General features: G+C 48.7%; 1 protein-coding gene across 2 annotated transcripts in view; it reads left to right on the forward strand.

The window, feature by feature from the left end:
- Window positions 1-239: 239 nt before the first annotated feature.
- The window catches only part of acvr2ba (activin A receptor type 2Ba), a 160,616-nt gene continuing 141,172 nt past the window's right edge, over window positions 240-19,683 (forward strand). Inside the window, exon 1 of one of the 2 annotated variants that reach the window (XM_063044486.1) lies at window positions 240-908. In XM_063044486.1, coding sequence (XP_062900556.1) covers window positions 860-908 — 49 coding nt within the window. In that variant the 5' untranslated portion in view covers window positions 240-859. Of the gene's footprint in view, window positions 909-2,336; window positions 2,423-19,683 lie in introns of those variants that run through there. The other variant, XM_063044487.1, reaches the window with a different exon arrangement.

Below are 19,683 nucleotides of genomic sequence, written 5' to 3' on the forward strand. Positions count from 1 at the left end.
TGCAGGACCGGTGTGTGTGTGCGCGCAGAACGGGGACATGCTGCCGGGACTGATCTTTGACCAGTTGTACGCACATTCTCGGTACTGTGTCGCGAATGAGGACACGGCTCCTGTTATTCTCTCTCTCACTCTCTCGCAAACATCCGGGTTTCCCTACCCTCCGCTGGACAGGCTTTTTTAGAAGCCATTTTGGACCGGGTTCAGGTTTTTTTTTCGCCTCAGCGCCGTGTGCTCTTTTTAAAAAAAATTAAAAACAAAACTCGCCCCCCCCCCACACAGACAGCGCGCAGCCATCGAGAGGGACGAGAACGAAGAAGAAGAAGAAGAAGAAGAAGAGGGGGGGAGAAGACACAAGCGATGCCTGCACCCCGGTCGTCGTCGCCGCCGCCGCCACCGCTAATGCTGCCGCTGCTCCGCCGCCAGATGCCGAGCGGCTCCGCGCTGCCCGCCGCCGAGAGCGAGTGAGCGGAGCGGGGAGAGCCCGGAGCCCGGAGCCCGGAGCCCGGGGGAGCTGCAGCAGGCACCGGCCGGGACGGAGCTCCCTCCCAGCAAAAGGGGGACACACTGCACGCTTCAAAGCGGCAGGAAAACAAACAAGAGGCGAACCACGCGCTCTCTGACCAGCGGTTACAGACTGCGGCTTCACTTTTGGGTGTTGAAGACTTAAGAGGGGACATTTTTATTCTTTATTTTTGCAACACCCCTCAGTGACTTAAAAAAAAATCCATTTGGAAAAGGGCGAGGAGAAGAAAACAGCGTGCATTAAATGTCGTGGAACTGAACTGGATATTATTACCATCCCACCTCCCCTCTTTCCCTCCCCGACCATTTTTAACAATCATTTTTGGTGCATTTAAATATGATTGCTTGCTGGCTGACTTTTGCACTTTGGGCAACTTTCTGTGCAGGTAAGGGTTGGTGGTTGTAAGACCCCCTGTTTTCTTTTTTATGGGCTGCTGGGTATTAATGTTCTGATTGAGTTTTGGTTTTTTTTAAAGCCCCTTTGTGTGAAGGGGCCGGCGAGTGAGTTTCTAAATGTTGTTGCTCTTATTTTCTAACTGGTTACAGATGCCTGCGGCTTGTTTTGTTGCGGGTGCTGGCCGCTTTTGCTGTGTGGTGGTACCAAATGTAGTTTTGCACATTGTGCGTGTGTGTGTGTGTAATCTTGGGGAGTCGTTGTGGATTTCCTATTTGTTTGCTGCCGGCCGCTTTATTGTGGCCTGATCTGTACGCAGAGGAACCGCCGGTTCCAAGTTTTATTTCCGACAAAGCATGTTTTGCGTGAGTCAGGGGTTCGCCCCTCTAAATGAGAAACTCTGCAGCATTTTGCAAAGTCGTGTTATTTCATCTTTAAAAAAAATGTTAATGTTTCCCGTTTACGTTTTTAAAAGTATATCGGATAAATGATAGAGGCATTTGCAAAATCCTTCTACCTTAGTATAGAGATTATTGCAAATTGAAGAAAATCTACTGTAATGGTATCTGGAGTTCCTTTTAAACTCGGCCCGTCTAATGTAAACAAGTTGTGCCAATATACACATAAAACCACATTTTGCCTTTTAAAGGGAGACGGTGTATGAACTGATGGCAGGCTCGGCCTCAAATGCCGCTTTTATTGTCCAGTTCCCTCCTTGTTTTTGATGTATCGATGGGGGAGGGAAAAATCCGTTCTCCTCCACCTCTAATATTTTTTTTGGCAGCAAACCGCCCAACTTCCCTCTCGGCCAAACGTAAACAAAATACATTGTATCGTTTTGGATGTTGGTTTATTTATGCCACTGTATGGAGTGAAACATTGTAGCATTTGGGTTGGTGGGAGGGAGAAACACGTAGATGCCAACACGGCTAAAGTGCTCGGATTGTGATTTTGGAAACGAGAATCGTGCAGATCTTGGAAACATTTTTTAAAAAAAATATATTTTAACCGTACTCGCACGGACGATTCCCTAGCAAGCAACAACCTGGTCTCTCCCGCTCTCTAGGAAATGAACACAGGTTTGATATTAAATAAGCACCAAGTAGTTTGCCCCCCTCTCTCTCTCTTCCGAGGTTAATTTCCCCATGTTTTGCTTTATATATTTGTACCGGTTCTTGTTACTAAATTCGGGCAACCTTTGTAGAAGATGTATTTAAAAACAAAAGGCCACATCGTGTTCTTGGTGGGGAGAGGGGCATTCGGATGCGTGTCAACCATTGATCCTAGCAGGAGCCATGGCGAGGGGAGGGGAGGGGAGGGGAGGGGGGAGGGTTGCAGGAGGGGTAGGGCAGCATTTTTGTTTGAAGGCAAGACACGTGGTGGAGCAGAGTTGTAACAGTTCTGAGCTGGGAGTGAGAGAATCTGATTCATTCTTTGGTGTGCGGAAGTTTGTGGTCAGCTTTCGCTGCCGCTGGTTGGGGTTTGACTAAGACAGACGAGCTATGGGTAAGGCGCTGTTTATATTAATACACAGGTGTAAATTCCGCGCCCTCATTCCCATAATATTCGCTCCAAGGCAGGCGGAGTTGTTTTTATTTCAGTTATGCGGAATTCTCAGGAAATTGAGAGGCTTTTGTGTGGTTGCGGCCGAGGTTTATGCTGGACCGGTTTTATGCAGAAATATATATTCTCTTCTCTCCACCCCCCTCCCCGCCCCTTGGACTGTTGATATTGTTTCACCGAGCTGCTGAGTTTGTGAAATGTGGCCGCATCGCCGCGCCTTCTACGGTTGTCTAATGCAAACCTTTGCTCGCGTTCTCGGTAAAATGGGGACTCGGCCAGCAAGCCCCTCCCTTGTCCTGAAAGGGGAAGAGTTTATCACATAGGCCCGGCCAGCGTGGAAAAGCCCCCGGTGAACTCGTCGGATTTTATTCAAACAGCAAACAGCTCCGGGGGTTGGGAGGTTTCCCGTGTTGAGACACAATTCTGGTTTAATTCCACCCCTCCCTTATCAATGTTATACTGAAAATGTGTCGCCTCCAACGTTTGAAAGAGATCCCCATTGTCTGTCGGTCTGTTTCGGAGCGGTGGCTCGCTTTGTAAACCGGCAGGCACGTTTCCTCGTCAAGGCTTTGAATGTGATGCGTTTGGGGGAGGAAGTTGGTTAAAGATAAGGCTCCAGTGTGGAGCATAGGAAGTGTAGACCTGTTGGCGTGAGAGAGGGAGAGCTGCCGCTTTGTGGTCTAACTGGAAGTGATGGAGCCGGCAGCTAAACCAAAACAGGGAACAATGCAGATGAATAAAACATGAGCGCATGTTATATAAAGAATTCTCGTTTTCTTTTCATGCACCCGCTGCCTTTGGTCCTGCTCCCCTCGTCCTATGTTTAAAAAAAACTCTCCGTACTTGACTAATGTAGCGCACACCCGCCCCCCCCCCACCCCCGCCAAAGTGTTGGGTAGGAGCTTCATGTGGGACGGCTAGCGGTGAATTGTTGGGGATTTCTAAAGTTTGGTGGAACGTGTTTACACTGCATGTGTGATCGTGGGCAGCGGGCACTGGCAATGAGATCATTTCCCCGCCCTGTGTTTGCGTGGGATTGTCAGCCACACATTTGGAGCGCTTGTGGTTTTCGCGGTCGTTTTTCCTCCCATCTGCGTTCGGCAGCCTGTCCCCGCTGACACGCTATAAATGGGCTGTGATGGCATTTTTGACTAAAATAACCCAACCTTTATTTTTAATTGTTGGAAAGTTTAACTTGCAAATTCGCTTTGCGCACTCTCCTTTTCTTTCCCCACTTGAAGAGTAAACTTTCTTGCCTGAGCTCCCGCTATAAACTCATTTTCTCCACTAGCTGTCTGTGACGAGACCGCCTGAATTCTTGCCCCGCGATCCCGCTGAGAGACCGGTCCGTCCCGGCCAGCAGCAAGAAAGTCTTACTTTTCTCTCAGAGCGGCGCAGTCTGTAAACTGGCTTGTTTTGAATTTTCCAACCACCCCCTGAATGTTTTACACATTTCGAAGTAAATTTATTATCAAAGTAGCTATACGTCACCTTGAGTTTCATTTTCTTGCGGGCATTCCCAGCAGTATAAGTAAAATCTATAGGATCAATGAGGGGGAAAACTCCACACAAAGATTCACAGTTAATGTGCTAAAGGAGACGGGCTGTGTGTAAAGATGAACATTAGTTATGAGTCTTCTTCGTGAGCCCATGGGTTGTGCTCCGTAATCAGTTCATTGCTGGGGTGAGTTCACACTGGTTCAGTAGTCTGATGGCTGAAGGTGAACCTGATGGTCGTAGCAAGGAGACAGCACGGCCTGGGTGGTGGGGATTCTTGCTGATAACAAGATACAATTAAGAAGCCAGAACCACCAGTTTGTTGTTGAAGTTTTAAATCCTGAATGGATTTTTTTTTTGGTCACTGTTTCTAAAGGGAGTTTTATTTTTACCCCTCCTATCTGTAGAGCAGCTTGAATTATCTTAAACCTCTCTGAGCACAGTGAGTGATTCAAAGTTGCTCGTACTTGTCGCCAAAACCTGATTGGTGAATGACTTACCACAAACGAGAGAAAATCTGCAGGTGCTGGAAATTCAAAACAGCACACACTGGAGGAACTCGGCAGGCCAGGCCAGGCAGGGGTCGGTCCAGTCGCTGGCTGTTTTGGGCTGACACCCTCCCTCGGGACTGGTGGAAAACAGATGAGTCAGTGTTGGAAGGTGGGGGGAGGGGAGGAAGAAACGCAAGGTGAAAGGTGAAGTGAGGAGGGGTGAAGTCAAGGGCTGGGAAGTTGATTGGTGAAAGAGATGCAGGGCTGGAGAAGGGGGCGTCTGATAGAAGGCCATGGAAGAAAAGGGGGAGGAGGAGCGCCAGAGAGTGCAGGCAAGGAGATGAGGTAAGAGGGAGAGAAGGGGACAGTGGACAGTGAAATAAAAGTTAAATAAGTAATGCAGAAAGAGGAAAAACATGGTGAGGTAGTTTTCCTAGGAAGAGGTACAGTCGACGTTTTGGGCCGAGACCCTTCGTCAGGACTAACTGAGAGAAGAGATAGTACTAGAAGAGATGCTGCCTGGCCTGCTGCGTTCACCAGCAACTTTTATGTGTGTTGCTTGAAATTCCAGCATCTGCAGAATTCCTGTTGTTTGCGTGAGGTGGTTTTCATGGGTTCAATGTCCATTCAGAAATCTGATGGCAGAGGGGAGGAAGCTGTTCCTGAATCATTGAGTGTGTGCCTTCAGGCTCCTGTATCCCTCCTTCCTGATGGTAACCATAAGAAAACGTCATGTCCTGGGTGATGGGGGTCCTTAATAATGGACATTGACTTTTTGAGGCACTACTCCTTGAAGATGTCCATGATGTATCTGTCTACCACCACTCGGGCAGTGATTCCAAACACCCACCACCCCGTGTAAAAACACTCGCCTTTCGAAATTACCCCCTCTTGCTTGCTGTCTAGTACTGTATTAGACATTTCAACGCTGGGGGAACAAGATGCTGTCTGTCCACTCTGACTATCTATCCCTCTCAGATCTCCCCTTGGTCTCTGCTGTTCCAGAGAAGACACTCCCAAGTTTGCCAACCTCTCGTGATGGCTCATGCCCTCTAATTGAGGCAAGATCCTGGTAAACCTCTTCCACACTGTCTCCAAAGCCTTGGCATCTTTCCTACAGTGGGGCGACCAAAGCTGTATTCAGTACTCCAGGTGTGGCCCAAATGGAGTTTTAATCGGCTGTAAACCTGTGCCTTCAGCCGTTGAGCCAGTACTGAGTGAGCTCGGTCTTTTTCCCGGGGTTGGGGAATCGGGAAGGGGAGGGCACAGGTTTCAGGTGAGAGGGGAAAATATTTAATAGGAACTTCAAAGGCAACTTCTTTTTTCCCCCAGACAGCGTGGTATACAGGTGGAATGGGCGGCCAGTAAAGATTATTCATTTTCTTCAACCACACCTTTGGAATGAAAATGGGGCAGGTACATGGAGTAGAGTATGGAGCTCAAAGTTCATTATCAAAATCACCGCACGTCACCATGTGCCACCCTGACATTCATTTTCTTGCAGGCATTCACAGTAGAACAAAGAAACACAACAGAATCAATGAAAAACTACACACAACAACTGGCCAACAACCACTTTGGGAAGCTTAGAAAACAGTAAATAAGTAAATAATCCTGAGAACATGAGGTGTGGAGTCCTTGAAAGCGAGTCCATACTTTGTGGAATCAGTTCAGCTTTGAGGTGACTGTCCACTCTGGTCCAGGAACCTGATAGTTGCCGGGTAATAACCGTTCGTGAGCCTGGTGGTTGTCCGGTAATAACTGTTCGTGAGCCTGGTGGTTGTCGGGTAATAACCGTTCGTGAGCCTGGTGGTTGCCGGGTAATAACCGTTCGTGAGCCTGGTGGTTGCCGGGTAATAACCGTTCGTGAGCCTGGTGGTTGCCGGGTAATAACCGTTCGTGAGCATGGTGGTTGCCGGGTAATAACCGTTCGTGAGCCTGGTGGTTGCCGGGTAATAACCGTTCGTGAGCATGGTGGTTGTCGGGTAATAACCGTTCGTGAGCATGGTGGTTGTCGGGTAATAACCGTTCGTGAGCATGGTGGTTGTCGGGTAATAACCGTTCGTGAGCCTGGTGGTTGCCGGGCAATAATCGTTCGTGAGCCTGGTGGTTGCCGGGTAATAACTGTTTGTGAACCTGGTGGTTGTCGGGTAATAGCCGTTCGTGAGCCTGATAGTTGTCGGGTAATAAACGTTTGTGAGCCTGGTGGTTGTCGGGTAATAAACGTTTGTGAGCCTGGTGGTTGTCGGGTAATAACCGTTCGTCAGCCTGGTGGTTGCCGGGTAATAACCGTTCGTGAGCCTGGTGGTTGCCGGGTAATAAACGTTTGTGAGCCTGGTGGTTGTCGGGTAATAACCGTTCGTGAGCCTGGTGGTTGCCGGGTAATAACTGTTTGTGAGCCTGGTGGTTGCCGGGTAATAACTGTTTGTGAGCCTGGTGGTTGCCGGGTAATAACTGTTTGTGAGCCTGGTGGTTGTCCGGTAATAACCGTTCGTGAGACTGGTGGTTGTCGGGTAATAACTGTTCGTGAGCCTGGTGGTTGCCGGGTAATAACCGTTCGTGAGCCTGGTGGTTGCCGGGTAATAACTGTTTGTGAGCCTGGTGGTTGCCGGGTAATAACTGTTTGTGAGCCTGGTGGTTGCCGGGTAATAACTGTTTGTGAGCCTGGTGGTTGTCCGGTAATAACCGTTCGTGAGCCTGGTGGTTGCCGGGTAATAACTGTTTGTGAGCCTGGTGGTTGCCGGGTAATAACTGTTTGTGAGCCTGGTGGTTGTCCGGTAATAACCGTTCGTGAGACTGGTGGTTGTCGGGTAATAACTGTTCGTGAGCCTGGTGGTTGTTGGGTAATAACTGTTCGTGAGCCTGGTGGTTGTCGGGTAATAACCGTTCGTGAGCCTGGTGGTTGTCCGGTAATAACCGTTCGTGAGCCTGGTGGTTGTCCGGTAATAACCGTTCGTGAGCCTGGTGGTTGCCGGGTAATAACCGTTCGTGAGCCTGGTGGTTGCCGGGTAATAACCGTTCGTGAGCCTGGTGGTTGCCGGGTAATAAACGTTTGTGAGCCTGGTGGTTGCTGGGTAATAACGGTTCGTGAACCTGGTGGTTGTCGGGTAATAACTGTTCGTGAGCCTGGTCGTTGCCGGGTAATAACCCTTCGTGAACCTGGTGGTTGTCGGGTAATAACTGTTTGTGAGCCTGGTGGTTGTCGGGTAATAACTGTTTGTGAGCCTGGTGGTTGCCGGGTAATAACTGTTTGTGAGCCTGGTGGTTGCCGGGTAATAACCGTTCGTGAGCCTGGTGGTTGCCGGGTAATAACTGTTGTTGAGCCTGGTGGTTGTCGGGTAATAACCGTTCGTCAGCCTGGTGGTTGCCGGGTAATAACCGTTCGTGAGCCTGGTGGTTGCCGGGTAATAACCGTTTGTGAGCCTGGTGGTTGCCGGGTAATAACCGTTTGTGAGCCTGGTGGTTGTCGGGTAATAACCGTTCGTGAGACTGGTGGTTGTCCGGTAATAACCGTTCGTGAGACTGGTGGTTGTCGGGTAATAACCGTTCGTGAGACTGGTGGTTGTCCGGTAATAACCGTTCTGAGCCTGGTGGTTGCCGGGTAATAACCGTTCGTGAGCCTGGTGGTTGCCGGGTAATAACCGTTCGTGAGCCTGGTGGTTGTCCGGTAATAACCGTTCGTGAGCCTGGTGGTTGTCCGGTAATAACCGTTCGTGAGCCTGGTGGTTGCCGGGTAATAACCGTTCGTGAGCCTGGTGGTTGCCGGGTAATAATCGTTCGTGAGCCTGGTGGTTGTCTGGTAATAACCGTTTGTGAGCCTGGTGGTTGCTGGGTAATAACCGTTCGTGAGCCTGGTGGTTGCCGGGTAATAACTGTTCGTGAGCCTGGTGGTGTGGAACCCAAGGCTCCCATACCTTCTGCCCAATGGCCGTGGTGAGAAGTGAGCATGGCCTGGATGGTGGGCATCCTTGATGGCGGATGCTGCTTTCCTGTGACGGTGCTCCGTGTAGATGTGCTGAATGGTAGAGCAGAGCTCTCTTTGGGATGTGGGGGGAACCCGCCCCCTTCCACGGAAGAACCTCGCGCCTTCGTGGAGAACACATGTACAGCCAGCACCTGAGGTCAGGATCGAACCCAGGCGGCTGGAGCTATGAGGCAGCTGCTCTACTGTCTCTGCCCCTGTGCCACTGACTGCTGAAAGTGTCCGCAATTTTTGTGATTTTATTGTAACTTTAAAACCCACAGTGGTTGGCTTCAATTCCTAGGCTGTGCTTTAAGGGGTCTGTCGAGCTGGGTTGCAGATCAATCATTGATTGAAAATTCAAGATTTGCTTAATGTCATTTCCAGTACACAAGTGTAAAGGAGAATGAAATAATTGTTTCTCCAGATCCAATGCAGTGCAAAGTATAAAGAATACAATAATAAAAAAAATAACACAATACATATCAGTATGTACAATGGCTTATTTACGTAGGTTGTATGTGCATGAAGTGACACTACGCTGTGTATAAAGTGACTGATAGGAAATGATAAAGTAGTGGTGGAGTTAGTGGGTGGAAGTGTTGATCAGCCTTGCTGCTTGGAAAAAGTAACCGTTTTTTGAGTCTGGTGGTCCTGGTGTGGATGCTATGTAGCCTCCTCCCTGATGGGAGTGGGACAAACAGTCCATGAGCAGGGTGGGTGGGAATCTTCATGATGTTACTGGCCCTTTCCCAGCACCTTTCTGTGTCTGTGTCCTTGATGGCAGGTAGGTTGGTGCTGGAGATGCCTTGTGCATTTTTTTAGAAACCCTCCTGGTATCGGGGTGATCTTGCTCCTTGCTGCAGGTCTGACCTGCAGACGCCTCCCCTGCTGGGGCAAGGTGAGCTGTTTGGAGTGCGGAGAGACCTGAGGGAGAGGGAACAAGTTCTGCTTTCCTGTGTTCTAAGCCTCGGCAGAGACCAAAGTCGAGTTTATTGTCATCTACACGAGTCTGTGTATGCACAGGTGCAATGAGAAACTTGCTTGTCACAGCATCGCAGGCACAGATGCACAGCGTTCATAACAAAATAAAAATAAACTGAGCATAAATTATACACAATATTTACCAGAGCGAGCAAGAATGCAATTATAACAGTAAATAAATCCATTGTAGTCAAAGTCGTCGCCGTGTTTCTGTACTCAGAAACAGAATTGGGTTTAATATCACTGGCATGTGTTGTGAAGTTAGTTATTTCGGACCAGCAGTACAGTGCAAAGATAATTAAACAATTAAGTTACAATAAAAATATATAAAATTAAATCATAAATACTGGGGTAGTGCCCATGGGTTTATTATCCATTCAGAAACCTGATGACAGAGAGGAAGAACCGGTTCCTAAAACACTGAGTGTGTGCCTTCGGGACCCTGCACCACCTCCTTAATGGTAGCAATGCGAAGAGGGGATTGTGGGGTCCTTACGATGGATACTGCCTTGTGTCCATGGTGGAGCTGACTGAGTTTACAACTTTCTGCAGCTTTTTCAAATCCTGTGCGGTGGCCCTCTGTACCAACCGGTTAGAATTCTCTCCACTGTGGAAATTTGTGAGGTAGTGTTTACAGCTGGGCTGGCTGGTCCATGAACAGGGTGGCTGAAGGAAGTCGCTGTTCTTGAACCCGCGTGCTGTGGGACTTCGGGCTTCTGCGCCTGTCTTCGGTAGCTGCAGGAAGATGGGGGCGGCGGGGGTCCTGGCTGCCGCCTTGAGGCAGCGCCTCGTATAAGTACGACCGGTGGTGAAGAGTGATGCAGAGGGCTGAGCTGAGGATTCTCTCCGAGCTGTGCCTTCCTGAACGGGGTGCTTGATGCTGAGGGTCTGGTAGACATGCCACCGGGGAAGCCAAGAGCCTGTTAAATGAATCTGATGTTGACCGGTACACTTACCAAGGCATTTAAGTTTATTTCCTTCGAGATTCTGGCCCTTCAATCTGGTGCCGCCAGCGACCCACCAAATTAGCCCCAGTGTAATCACAGGACAAGTTGCAATGAGCCATTAACCTGCAAACTGTGGGAGGAAGCCCGAGCACACGGGAAAACTCCCACATTCCATGGGGGTGGGGGGAGGGAGGTACAAACTCCGTACCGATGGCATCAAGCTCCTAACTCCGATGCCCCGAGCTCGGTCATGCACCACCATTGTAGGGCCAGGCTGCTCCCTTTCCATCTGTCGTGTGACAGATAGCAAGGCAGTTAAGTTGAGAGGAGGTGGTTTTGAATGGAGTAATTTACCACTACATCTTTATTCTATCACACTGCTTTTACCTTTCTCTGTGTTTAGAGGCTCTGTATGGTTCTGTGTAGGTACATTTTGTGATTAAGTGGCCAAGAGGATCCATATGGTACCCATTAAAGATGATTGTAATATTAGACGGCACCAAAATCGCCCGTTCCGTCGACTACAGAGAGCAGCCCATTATACCCTTGTCAGTCAGGCGACCATATTACTTGACAGCAAGGACACAAAATCTGCACCACACTTGTCTCTTGTTTAACAGGACCAGAATGAAACTGATGAGCAGGGCGGCTGTCAGGAACAAAACTTCCAGTGTTTTTTTTTGGGGGGGGGAGAAAAGCAGCTTTACAAAACCCCTAGTGGCTGGGGGGGAAAGATCGTGTGCTGGGCTTTTGATTCACCGATGCTGCAACGCTACTGGGACCCGGTTTATTGCGTCTCGTTCCTTCGACAGCAGCTATTCCCGCTGCAGATGACGGATCAACTTTATTCTGCCAATTGCGCATTAGGGATTTGCTGTGGGGTATTGGTCAGGGGGCGACAATCAACGAAAAAAACCTTCCAACAGTTCCGAAGAATCGTATAAAAACGAAGTGACATGTTGAAGTTTAAAATGTGCAGAAATAAATAATACCAGCTCGCGTTTACAATGTAAACAGCATTATAAAGAGTGGTTTAAAATGTTTGCAGTGCAGTGACTGAAGGGGATGTGGGGGGGGCTAACTAGGATTATTGAACAGATTAACTGCCTGGGAGAAGAATTTCTTAAGATGGCGCGAAGTTTTTGTTTTCGTAGTTCTACAGTGCTTTCCAGAAGAGCCGTGAGGTAACGCTGTAGCTCTGTAAAACTCTGGTTAGACCACGCTCGGAATATCATGTTCAGTTCTGGTCACTTTGCGACGGTAAGGATATGGAAGCTTGAGAGCGGGGGCCTCCCAGCGTGGGTCCACGGACCCTTCGGTTAACGGTAGAGGTTGGGAATCCCCGCCTTAGAGAGAGGGCAGTGGACATTCATCAGGATGCTGCCTGGATTGGAGAGCATGTCGTACGAGGAAAGGTTGAGTAAGCTACGGCTTTTCTCTTTGGAGCGAGGGAGGAGGAGAGGTGTGTGGAACTTGATGAGGGGCATAGAACGAGCAGACAGACAGACTTTTCTCTCTTTCCCCCCCAGGTTGGAAATTGCTAATATGAGAGGGTGCAGTTTTAAGGTGTTTGGAGGTAAGTGGGGGTGGGTGGGGGGAGATGTATTTGGTAAACACGAGGAAATCTGCAGATGCTGGAAATTCAAGCAACACACACAAAAGTTGCTGGTGAATGCAGCAGGCCAGGCAGCATCTTTAGGAAGAGGTACAGTCGACGTTTCAGGCCGAGACCCTTCGTCAGGACTAACTGAAAGAAGAGATAGAAAGAGATTTGAAAGTGGGAGGGGGAGATCCAAAATGATAGGAGAACTATGTACTCCAGGGAGCGCGAAGCGCAGAATCAAGTATCACTGTGATGATTGTACGCTCTAGTATCAATTGTTTGGTGACAATAAAGTATAAAGTGGAAGACCAAGGCTCCCCTCCCCTTTCTTTCTCCCTCGGCCTCCCATCCCATGATCCTCTCCCTTCTCCAGCCTCATATCTCTTTTGCCAATCAACTTTCCAGCTCTTAGCTCCATCCCTTCCTCTCCTGTCTTCTCCCATCATTTCGGATCTCCCCCTCCCCCTCCCACTTGATGTATTTCGTAGGTTTTTTACACAGGGTGATACGTGCATGGAACGTTGCCAGAGGCAAATACATTAGGGGTATTTAAGAGACTCTAAGTAGGATGGGGGGGGGAGAATGGAGGGCTATATAGGAGGGAAGGTTTAGATTGGTCTTAGAGTAGGTTAAGTGGTCAGCATAACATTATGAGCAGAAGGGTCAGTACTGTACGGTAGTGTTCTTTGCTCTGTTCTGTTGTTTCCCATCTTCCTTTATCAGGGCTGCTTCCCTGGCTCACTGCAGACTGGGTGGCAGGAATCTGGGAACGATCCCAGTCTCAGTGACCATTGTGGTGTTAACCTTCCCTAACTGACACAGGACGGCTGAGATGGTCAGCTTCCATACTTGTCCGTCCGGATGTTGGACGGAGGAATTGGATCTGTTTTCTTTGGATTTTTTCGAAAGAGGTGTTGAAATGCTTAAGATCCTGACAGGATGGATGTTGAGATGGTTCCACTACTGGGCAAATCTAGAATTTGGGGGGGTGGGGGGAAACACAGGAGAGGAGGGTCATTTCAAACTGAATTTCTTTTCTGCATGGTAAATCTCTGGGATTCTGTATCCTGGAAGAGGTTAGATCCTCGGCAAGAGGTAGATAAATTCATGAGAAGATGGGGAAATGAGGGATCAGCACAGAAGCAGCCTGGGGCAAGTTATTATCATTTAAATGATGGGGCAGGCTTGAGGGGCGAATAGTCTACTTTTGTTTTCTTTGAGGAGGGATGGATTCTTTGTGGGCAGTGGAGGAAACTTCAGCAACGTTTCCTCTTTTTTTACAGCTGCACGGATCAACCATTGCTCTGAGCAGGAAATGTTTACATGGCCTGAAAGCTGCATGGCACTTTAAATGTTTATTTTTGTAATATGCATACTGTGAATATTTAGAATGAAAATTGAAAAATCACATGCTTTTTTATTTATTAATTGAAGGGTATAATGAAATAGAGTTTAATAAATAAAATCTTTCACCTTTTGTAAACTTTTTCTGGTGTATCTTTATTCCAGCTGTGTGGCAACAAAGGCGATGTGTGCGGGAGCATTTCGGTTACGGTGCAGCCGCGCAGCTTAGAGGGAACAGTGGACACCAGCCAAGTGGGTGTCACGGTAGTGTAGCAGTTAGCGTAACGATTTACACTGGCGGCACTTAGAAGATCAGGGTTCAATTCCTGCCACTGTAAGGAGTTTGTACTTTCTCCCCATGACTGCGTGGTCTTCCTCCAGGTGCTCTGATGTCCTCCCACACTCTGAGCACGTACGGGTTAAGATGCTGGGGCCAAAAGCATGGCGACACCCTCAACACATCCTCGGGTTGTGTTGGTCATCGACACTAACGATAAATTTCACTATGTTTTGATATACTTGTGATAAGTAAAACTAATCTTTAACCTGGACTACATTGTCATAGATGGAATGGGGTTTCCTGAGAATTGTTGGCACTGAGCTCTCCCAGGCTCCTGATGCGCTTTGCAATGATGGCCAAGCCTCGGGGTGCTGGGAGGTGAGTGTCTGGTCATGCACTTCGGTAGAAGGAATAGAGTGGTAGAGTATTTACAAAATGAGCAAATTCAGAAATCTGAGGTGCAAGGGGACTTGGGAGTCAGGTGTAGGATTCCCTGAGGGTGAACTCACAGGTTGAGTTGGTAGTAAGGAAGGCAAATGCAATGTTAGCATTAATTTCGAGAGCACTAGAATATAAAATGAAGGACGTAATGCTGAGGTTTTCTAAGACATTGGTCAGACCGCACTTGGGATATTGCGAGTAGTTTGGGCCCACGTTAAGAAAGGATTTGCTGGCATTGGAGAGGGTCCAGAGGAGGATTAAAAGAATGATTCTGGGAATGAAAGGGTTAACACATGAGGCTTTGGTGGCTCTGGGCCTGTACCTGCTGGAGTTCAGAAGAATGAGAGGGGATCTCATTGAAACCTGCTGAATATTGAAAGGCCCAGATAGAGTGGATATGGAGAGGATGTTTCCAATAGTAGGACAGATAAGAACCAGAGGGCTCGGCCTCGGAATAGAAGCATGTCCTTCTAGAACAGCAATGAGAAGGAATTTCTTTATCAGAAGTTGGCAAATCTTGGGAATTCATTGCCACAGAGGGCTGTGGAGACTGACTTATTGGGTTATATTTAAAGCGGAGGTTGATATCTTCTTGATTAGCAGGAACAGGCCCTCGGGCCCATAATGTCTTTGCCAGAGGAGGTGCATCAGGGTTAAAGAGCGCGTTCTATGAGGATAGGTTGATTAGAGCCTGGGCTTTTCTCTTTGGAGTGAAGGAGGGTGAGAGGCGACTTGATAGATGTGTAAGCCATGATGAAGTGGTGGAGTAGACTCGATGGGCCGTGTGGCGGTTTCCTCGAAAACGAACAAAACCGCCGAGAGACTGAGTACGGGACGCCCTTCCAAATAATTGGTCCAAGTCGGGGAGAAAAAAAGTACATTCAATTCTCTATTGTGAAACCAGCAAAGTTGAACAATCTTGTATAGCAAAGAAAAGCTAACAAAACTAGATTAGCAATATAGTGAAATAAGAGCAATTAGCGTTCAAATTGGCATAATTCAGTGAAGATCGGAAATCAGCGGCCAACAAAAAATATCATTCCCCCCACCCCCCATCAGCATGCTCCCCCTCAACTAAGATAAAGAGATAATACATAACTGTACTCATTTGCTTCTACCACGCCCCAACCAACGTGACCAGTTACCCATGATAAACACAAAGCACGATGTAGACAGACAGAAAATAAATGCCTGGTTCCTACAGGTTGAATGGTCTGAATCCTCACCCATGTCTTGTGGCTTGAGAGGTGTACGAGCTAGATATAGAGTGGACAGCTCGGGACTCTTTCCCAGAGTGAAAATGGCTAATAGGAGAGGGCATTGGAGGAAAGTATGGGGAGGGGTGTGGGGAGAATGTCAGTGGTAGGTATTTTTACACAGAGTGGTGGGTGTGCAGAGGGCCCTGACAGGGGTGATGGTTGAGGGAGACATGGTAGGGACATTTAAGAGACTCTTAGGCACGTGGATGAGAAAAGCAGAGTGCTATGAGGGAGGGAAGGGTTAGGTTGATCTTGCACTATGGGCCGAGGGGCCTGTACCATTCTATGATCACGTCTCTCTAACCAACCTTTTAAGTCCCCTTGTATCTGATCGCACCGCTATGCCCGCTAGCCCATTGCAGGAACCCACCGCAAAGAAAAACACCCCCCACCCCCCACAAGCCTTTAAGCTCCCCCCACCCCTCTCATTTTAAATCTGTGTCCTCCAGTATTTGAGGTGTGTGAAGGGTTTGTACCCCCCCCCCACCGCGTCTCTTAGTGGCCTGACTCTCACACTGACGTGTGCCGGAGGTGTATTCAACAGCTTGTCTCCACTGCCCTCCCTTCTCCCCTTCCCCTTCCCCCTCTTCCTCCATATGTGCAACATGCATCAAGCTTACTAACACAGAGCACTTGTGGTTTCTCTTCCCTCCCTCTGTTTCTCGTTTGCGGAGAAGGTTGGCAGCGGAGGGCTGCGGTTACAATCGGCCAGGCCATTTCAAAGGGTGAGATGGAGCAGCTGAATTAATCACACGCTTGGTGTCACTTTAGTTACAGAAGGGAGTCCTTTTCTTGTCAAAATCAGAACTTCTCCTTGGTCGCGGTGCAGCCCTGCACTCACAAAGGTGTTGTGAATGCTCTAAGCTGCACAGTGCTGTAGACGGCGGCGGGGGGGGGGGGGGGTGGTGGTTGTGGTGCAGGCTCCCTCAGCCTGCAGTGGTTCGGTGTGAAGTATGTCACCCAGATAACTGGCCTCTGCTTCAGATGCGAGGGGTGGGGTGAGTTTGAGGACAGTATGTACCCTCCCACGACCCCTTTCATTTTCTTCCACCCTTCCTCCTTCAAATCATTTTTTCCTCCTTCAAATCATTTCTTCCTCCTTCAGATAATTTCTTCCTCCCTTCATACCTCTCACCTCAATCATTTTCTCCCTCTATCATTTCATTTCCTTTCCCTTCCCTCCCCCCAATTCTATCTCACTTCCTGCTCTCTCCCCACTCCCCCCTCCCCCCAATCAGGCGGCTGTTTTCTTGTGCGCACCTCCCCTCCCCCTCGGACGTTTCTCCCTCCTGACTCTGACCTGCGATCGGCGATCTTGCGAGTTTTCTGACGGAGGCGGACTGTCCTCGTTAACCCTCTTCACGTGTTAAAGAAGGAAGAGTTCTCCTGGATAGCCCACGGTTTACTTAAAGCCTGGGGTGTGAAGGTGAACCATGGGCCAGTTGTCCCCTGGAGCCATCTTCATCTCTCGCCTGATTCCGTGAACTCCGAGGGCAATACACCAGGAGCCCTCAGTGAGAAATTCAGCTGGGCAATCTCCGGATGGGTAACATCTGATAACTTCTGCCTGTTGGTCCCATTGTTCTGCTCGCCTTGCCCAGACTTGCTCTCTCCCAACGGAAGAAAGAATCCCTTTCACAGAATTTGACCGCCCCCAATTCCCAGGGGCTGAAGTCGCCTGAAAAGGCCCATTGATGTATGGCTCAAAGAAAAGAGGCAAGGTTAACCCTCGACCGAGGGCTCTCAGATTGCGAGGCGAAGGGCCCTGTTGCTCAGATCCGAACCACTGGACAGGGAGGCGGTGAGAGGGAGAGAGGTGAGCTTTCAAAACACAAGGACCAATGCGAATGAAAGCGGGTTATCTGTTCCCAAACTAATTCAGATAATATGAAGTTTGTTGTTACGTGAGAGTAGTACGGTGTAGAGACATAAAATTGCCAAATAAATTGTGCGAAATAAAAAAGTAACACACACAAAGTGCTGGAGAAACTCAGCAGGTCAGGCAGCATCAATGGAGGAAAATGAACTGTCGACTTCTGGTTAAGGCTGATTTATACTTGTGTGTACTAGCTTATACTGTAGCCTACGCAAGTGGGCTACGCCATTGTGAGCATTTATACTTGTGCCTGCGTTGAGCCGCAATTCACCGCCAAAACGCTAGTTGGCGGTGGGGTTCCTATGCCACTGTGTTGAGTTTCTTCGTGTAGAAACTCAACACGAAGAAACTCAAACTTCAAACAATGGCGACTGAAACTGAAGGAGGGTGAATTTTCTGTGCTTGTCCGGCCACTGAGAGACATGGACGAGGAAATGCATTTCAAGTATTTTCGGATGTCGGCAGGTAGATTTGACGATTTGGTTCATTGTCTCCAACCATTTATTTCTCATCAGTGTACGCACAGTATACTCTGAGACTGGCAATCACCATTCGAGTTTTAGCTTCAGGTGGAAGTCAACAGGCTGTAGCAGCTAGCTACAAACTGGCGTCAAGCACAGGGTTCTCCATAATTTCGGAGGTCTGTAAAGCTTTATGGAAAGCATTGCAGCCAGAGTTCCTTCCCTGCCCTTCAGTCGCCCAATGGGAAGCTATTGCAGCGTAGGAGGAGATGTGATGCTACCAAGTGAACCAATCACAGTTGTTCGGTCTGCGTCGCTGTGACGCATTGTTACATTTTGGGAGAGGTGCGCGTTAGGCTACGGCGTAGGGTTCAGCGTAGATACTGCATAGGGTTCGCGGCTATGCCGTACCTACGGCGTAGGGTTCAGCGTAGATACTGCATAGGGTTCGCGGCTATGCCGTACCTACGGCGTACATTTAATGCACAAGTATAAATCAGCCTTTAGATGGCAGTGTGTTTGGGCACGGCGGCCTCTCGGGTCACCTAAAGGTGTTTTTGTCTTTGTTTTAAAAAACGTTCTTTTTTTATGATTGCAAGACAGTGCTGGTCTTTAAGAACTTCGGGTACTGCAGGTCTATCCCATCAGCGTGCTGCTCGTTGGTGCTTGCTAGGAAGGCATCGGAGTTGGTGCGCGAAGGCGATGTGCGTTGTAACGGCGGGTGACTGTGTTGGATGTTTCTCTTGTGATCGCAAGACCTTGTTGTACATTGATAATGCAAGATGCCGTCGTCCTGTTTCCCTGGTTTGTTGGTGTGGCGGACAGCGGGGGGAGCTGCAAGGATTAGGTCTCAAGCCGTGGGTTTGCCTGTTGCTGCAGTCCAGGAGAGGAGACGCTGGAGGGGGTGTAACACAGCGTCCGTGCTCGGTTGTGGACTGTGTTTCCCCCCATTGGTGCTGCCTTCCAGTGTTCGATTGTTCGAATGACAAGCTGGATTGCGTGCGTGTGTTCCTCCACTGACTGCCAGGAACTGCACCATCAAATTGCTGGACGTGTCACCCGGACTTAGAATATATATGAATATATAATATACCGTGTACGTTTTGCACCTTGGACCCCGAAGGAACATTTTTATTTTGGGCTGAGACCCTCAGGACACTTGTGCCTCTGAATATCGAGGTTGTGCTCATGGTGATGCAGTTGAAATGAACTTCGCTGGCAGGGATGGAGTTTATCAAGTGGACTGCCAGATTTATTTTCCCAGGGCAGAAATGGATGATACAAGGGGGCATAACTTTAATGTGATTGGAGGAAAGTATGGGGGGGGCGGATGTTGTCAGAGGTAAGTGTTTTACACAGAGTCGAGAAAATCTGCAGATACTGGAAATCCAAGGCAACACATGCAAAATGCTGGAGGAACTCAGCAGGTCAGGCAGCATCCGTGGAGAAGAGTAAACTGTCAGCTTTTCGGGCTGAGACCCTTCATCAGGACTCCTGGCCTGCCTGCTGAGTTCCTCCAGCATTTTGTGTATTTTACAGAGTGGTGGGTGCGTGAAACGCACTGCTGGGGGGGGGGGGTGGCAGAGGAGATAAATGGGGGCATTTAATAGTCTCTTAGATAGGCACCTGGATGAAAGAGAAATGCAGGGCTTTGTGGGAGAGGAGGGTGAGATTGATCTTAAAGGGCTGGTATAACATTATGGGCTGAAGGGCCTCTACTACATCCTCTAGCCTGTCCTGTGTGCTCATTCAGCCAACTTGGCAGGGCTGTGACTGGAAGCGGGTTCTAGCAGAGCACCAGTTGGTATGTTTAGAGCTGTGTGCTGTTATCCCAGTTGGAGAAGGTTTGTGTGACAGTTCAACATCAGCCAGAAAATGGGAATAAGATTCTTAATAAATTAAGATTCTGGTTGTATTTTCACATCCTTCCGTTTCAAGGTTCTCTTCCCTTACGTTCTGAAAATAGTTGCTTTCAAACTAATTTCATAGAAACATAGAAACATAGAAAATAGGTGCAGGAGTAGGCCATTCGGCCCTTCGAGCCTGCACCGCCATTTATT

Source organism: Mobula hypostoma, chromosome 3 (assembly GCF_963921235.1).
Source record: "Mobula hypostoma chromosome 3, sMobHyp1.1, whole genome shotgun sequence".
In the NCBI taxonomy this organism is placed as follows: domain Eukaryota; kingdom Metazoa; phylum Chordata; class Chondrichthyes; order Myliobatiformes; family Myliobatidae; genus Mobula; species Mobula hypostoma.